Source organism: Quercus lobata, chromosome 4, assembly GCF_001633185.2.
Source record: "Quercus lobata isolate SW786 chromosome 4, ValleyOak3.0 Primary Assembly, whole genome shotgun sequence".
NCBI classification, from domain to species: domain Eukaryota; kingdom Viridiplantae; phylum Streptophyta; class Magnoliopsida; order Fagales; family Fagaceae; genus Quercus; species Quercus lobata.
In genome coordinates this window covers 55,486,356-55,490,676 of record NC_044907.1, presented here as the reverse complement: position 1 = coordinate 55,490,676, position 4,321 = coordinate 55,486,356, and the positions used below count along the sequence as shown (strand labels likewise).

The following is a 4,321-nucleotide window of genomic DNA, read 5'->3' as shown; positions in this document are numbered from 1 at the left end:
CACATCCACAACCGCCGCCACCACCACCAGTCCACAGCAACAAAAAAAAAAAAAAAAAAAAAAAAAAAAAAAAAACACCAACCCAAATCTCCTATCTTTTTCCTCAACCTAGACCAAACAAAATCACTAATCACAAACAAAATAAAAAATCACCAATCACAAACAAGCACAACGTCAACGAGCTGGGTCGGCGAGCTCCATGGGTTTCCCAGTCAGGTACCCAATATCCACGAGCACAACCACAGCGATAACCACTCCAATCCATGAGCAAGCACTCCGATCCACGAAAAGCAACTTCGATCCACGAGGCCGGAGCACAACCATGACCCAGCGGCGGAGTGGAGGTGAGGGAAGAAGAGCACCAACCATTTTGACCTGAAGTGGATCGACAGAAGAGAAGTGGGTCTAAGGCGATCGGCGGCATGGGTCTGAGGTGGATGGCAGCATGGGTCTGAGGCTGATCGACGGCTTGGGACAGCTGGTGAGTCGATGGCGACGACATTGAGGATGAGTTAGGCCGGCGGTGGTGAATAAGTGAGCTTAAGAAAGTTTGGGAGATGAGATGAGAGCTTTCAGAGAGAGAGAGAGAGAGAGAGAGGGACACGATGTGAGTTTTTATTATTTTAATCAGGTCAGGAATAAAATAATATTTTTTTTAACTCTCATGAATAGTGCATATCTATCTATATATGTGCACTGTAGCAATGGAGCTAAAAAAAATAGATTTAGCTCCACTGCTGGAGCATGATTTTGATGTTTAAGGAACTTAAATATAGCAATATAGTACCACTGCTGTGAGTGCTCTAAGTTGGTATTAATACCAACACACTGTAGCTAGTTGCTAAATGGTAAATAAATATTTTTTATTCCAAAAAGTAGTTTCCTCTATCTTCATTTAATAAAATAAAATAATAATAAAAACTCACTCTCTCCTCTTTCTCTCTCTCCCATCTCTGCTCGGTCCCTTTTGGTGGCGACACGGCGGTAGAGGCTTGAAGGCAACAACAGAGGCTTGAAGGCGACACAGCAGCAACTTGAAGATCGTTTCTGGGTTTTGCTCGTTGTGGGTCTTGGGTTTGTTGAATCGATGTTTGAGGCTTGGGTTGGAACGAGTTGTGAGTCTTGGGTTGTTTTTGGTGGTTAGTGGCATTGGTTTTTTATGGTCAATGGTGGTGGAGGTTTGGACTTTGGGTGGGGGGTTTAGGTGTCATATATTAGTGTTTGGGTGGCTGTAGGTTGTGATTTGGGGGTAATGGGTTTCAATTTTGGGTCAGTGGGTTAGGATTTGGGTGGGAGTGGTTGGTTGGATCAATTTTCGGTGATTGGGTGGTGGTGGTGGTGGCGGCGGTGGCTAAACTTTGGTGGTAGGTGATTGTTAGTAGTGGTGGGTTTGCTAAATGTGGTGTTTGCTGCTGGGTTTGCTTGAGAGAGAGAGAGAGAAAAAAAAAACTAAAGAGAGAGATAGGAGAGGAGAGAGAAACGAGTTTTTTTATTATTATTTTATTAGGTGGTTTATATTATTTTTTTATGTTATATGTATAAATAAGAACTAAAATGTTTAGTGTATTATTAAATAAATTAGTAAAATAAATAAAATAGTGTTTGAAAATATAAAATGAGTTTTCTTTTACATTTTAGGATGTGAATGCTCTAATGTGTTTCGAACTTTGAGACATAGGTTTGTGAAACACATGCCTTTACCATAGGTCCTAATAAGTGAAGACATATGTTTTTATAATTAAATTGATTCTCTTAAACTATGGGTTTTAGGACCAAAGTTTTCTAATCCGAACTCCATGCAAATTGATAAGTGATAATCATTCAAAAAAACCAAGCACATGGCAAAAAAATTTGAACCACAAACAGAAAGGTAAACAAAGCAATTAAATTAATCACAAAATTTACTTTACTCCCACCAAAACAAAAGAGATGAAAAAGATAAAATAATGATTTTATCTACCAAATTACTTCTACGATCCACAAAAAGAGAATATCTTCCCTTTTCCCTACTCTAGAAGACTCACTAACAACCATAAATTTAGATTCCACCCAATTGTTACCACTACCAGATACACCACCTCTCTCTCTCTCTCTAAAAACTGTGTCTACGTGTGTGTCAGAAAAAGCATAATCCACGTCAGCGTTTTGAAATTTCTTCAAGTCAGCCAGCATTGTTGGCCACCCAGTTACTACAGTTAGACATAGGAGCAAAGCTCGCCGGAAAGTTGTCGGGAAAGTAATCTCCGGTGCCCGGACCTTCGAACCCATCCAAACCCATGAAGAAATCATCGTTTAGAACCATGTCCGATATCCCAAACTCGTCTCCTTCTTCGTCATCTTCCTCCACCAAATCCTCTCTCTCTTCTTCTTCTTCTTCTTCCTCTTCTTCTTTGCTGTCGGTTGTTGTACTCTGAGTCTGAGTCTGAGGTACAACAAGCTCTTCCTCGAACGAGGTTTCTGGGGAAGAGTACTGCTTTTGGGTTTTGTTAGAGTCACCAGCGGTGACGGTTTGGGGTGTCAAGGGCTTCTGACGCGTGGACCCAGCTAGTGAGTTTCGGTGCGTGGGTGCTGGGTGGTTGTGCTCTCCTGTGTATGTCACTATGAACATTCCCGGGTCGGTTTTGTTTCGCTCCACTTGTTTTCGGGCCAAACACCCTTTTGAACTACTACATCTATAATAACCCCTGTAAATAAATAAGAAACAAAATAAATTCAATCATTATTTGTTTATTAACAAAAATATATAGAACAGAATGTTGAATTAACTAAATGCATATCCAAAAATTAATGATTATAATATTAATTAAAAGTAAAGAATTCGAGAGACAAACCTTGGATATGGGGATCCTTTGATGGGTTTTTGGCCATATTTTCTCCAAGCCCATATGTCTGAAGAGAGACCCTCGGCTGGTACATGACAAACTTTCTTAAGGAGATTCTTCCTGAAATAGAAAATTCTATAATTATTAACCAGCTTATTTTTCGAAGTTAAAAATTATTATCAATCAAAGAGAAGATTTTAAGAACTGGGTATTTTTCGAATCTACGATTTTGGCTAAGTACTAAAAAAAAAAGTTGTCAAACTTACCTTCTTTTGGACTTGGGGTTGGAAGCAGAGCCAGATTGAGACTGTTTAGTCTGTTGTTTTTGTTGTTGTTGTAGTACTTGATGTTGATGTTGATGTTGTTGTTGTTGTTGTTGTAGTATTTGGGGTTTGGATTCACTGAAAGAGGAAAGGGAATTAGAGAAGGATGTGAGAGGGGAGGGTTGTGGAGAGAGAGGCTCAGATTTGGGGAAGAAAGGCTTGCAAAGCTCATGCAAATCCAAATCCTCAGAAACATGTCGTCTTGCTTCAAAGGGATCTGAGAATGAGAAAAGTTGGCCTTGTCCTAAGCCAAGTTGTTCACCAACACCACCAGAAAAGTATAAGTTATTATTATTGGAATAATGAAAATTAGGCATAAAAGATGTACTGCTGGTGGTGGTGGTGTTGGTGGGGTTGGTAGTGGTTGTGGTGGTGGCGGTGGAGGAGGAGTTAGTGCGAGAAGCGGTGGAGACACAGCCTCTGACCACAGCGTGTAGATCCCAATCTTCTTCCATGGCCTTAGAAGACAAACCCTGTGAATCTGTACCTTAATTTGTCTCTGCCAACACTGTTTGAAGAAAGAGAAAAAGAAAGACAAAACAAGGCGCTGACTTTTGGTTAAGAGAGAGAGGGGAGGGCTAATCTTATTCTTATAAGGGTGTAATGAGTGGGAGAGAATTATATATAGAGACAATGTTGGTAGTAGAGAGCGAAAGTGGGTTTCAATAGTCTAGAGAGAGAGAGAGAGAGAGAGAGAGAGAGGGGGCAATTTCATTTGGCATCTCTATGCGTATCTTTTGTGCTTTCTTTTTCTTCGTTTTTTTTATTCAAACATATAGTCATATACCCAAAAAAAATATTGATTTTTGGGGTTGACTTGTGCAAATGTCAAAGGGGTGGGATTTTATTTTACGAGGAAAATTGTACCACACGCTCTTACCTTTTACAAAACTGCACAGACCTCGTGAGTTATACCGACAATGAGGAAAAAGAAAACGAAGTGTGTGGAAAAAAGCGGAGGCCAGTGAATTTATTTTCCTTTTTTTTTTCTTTTTTTTTTTGGGTGCGCTCATCAAAAATCATAGATGCCGCTTAGTGGGTAGGTATGTCTACGTGTCCTCACGCGCTTATTTTGCGCCGTTCTTGAATAATAATGACTACATGGGGATGGGGATGGTGTTTTGAATCAAAATTGGCAAGAAAGAATCAATCACTATAAAATAATACTGTAAATGT

General features: G+C 39.9%; 1 protein-coding gene across 1 annotated transcript; it reads right to left on the bottom strand.

Annotated features, from left to right (window-relative positions):
• Positions 1 to 1,871: 1,871 nt before the first annotated feature.
• On the bottom strand, positions 1,872 to 3,853 carry LOC115983573 (WRKY transcription factor 22). The gene is made up of 3 exons (XM_031106287.1): positions 3,089 to 3,853; positions 2,832 to 2,942; positions 1,872 to 2,684 (listed from the first exon to the last, which is right to left on the bottom strand). The coding sequence occupies exons 1-3, from the start codon at positions 3,598 to 3,600 to the stop codon at positions 2,162 to 2,164; spliced, it is 1,146 nt and encodes a 381-aa protein (XP_030962147.1). The 5' UTR covers positions 3,601 to 3,853; the 3' UTR covers positions 1,872 to 2,161.
• Between the last annotated feature and the right edge of the window lie 468 nt (positions 3,854 to 4,321).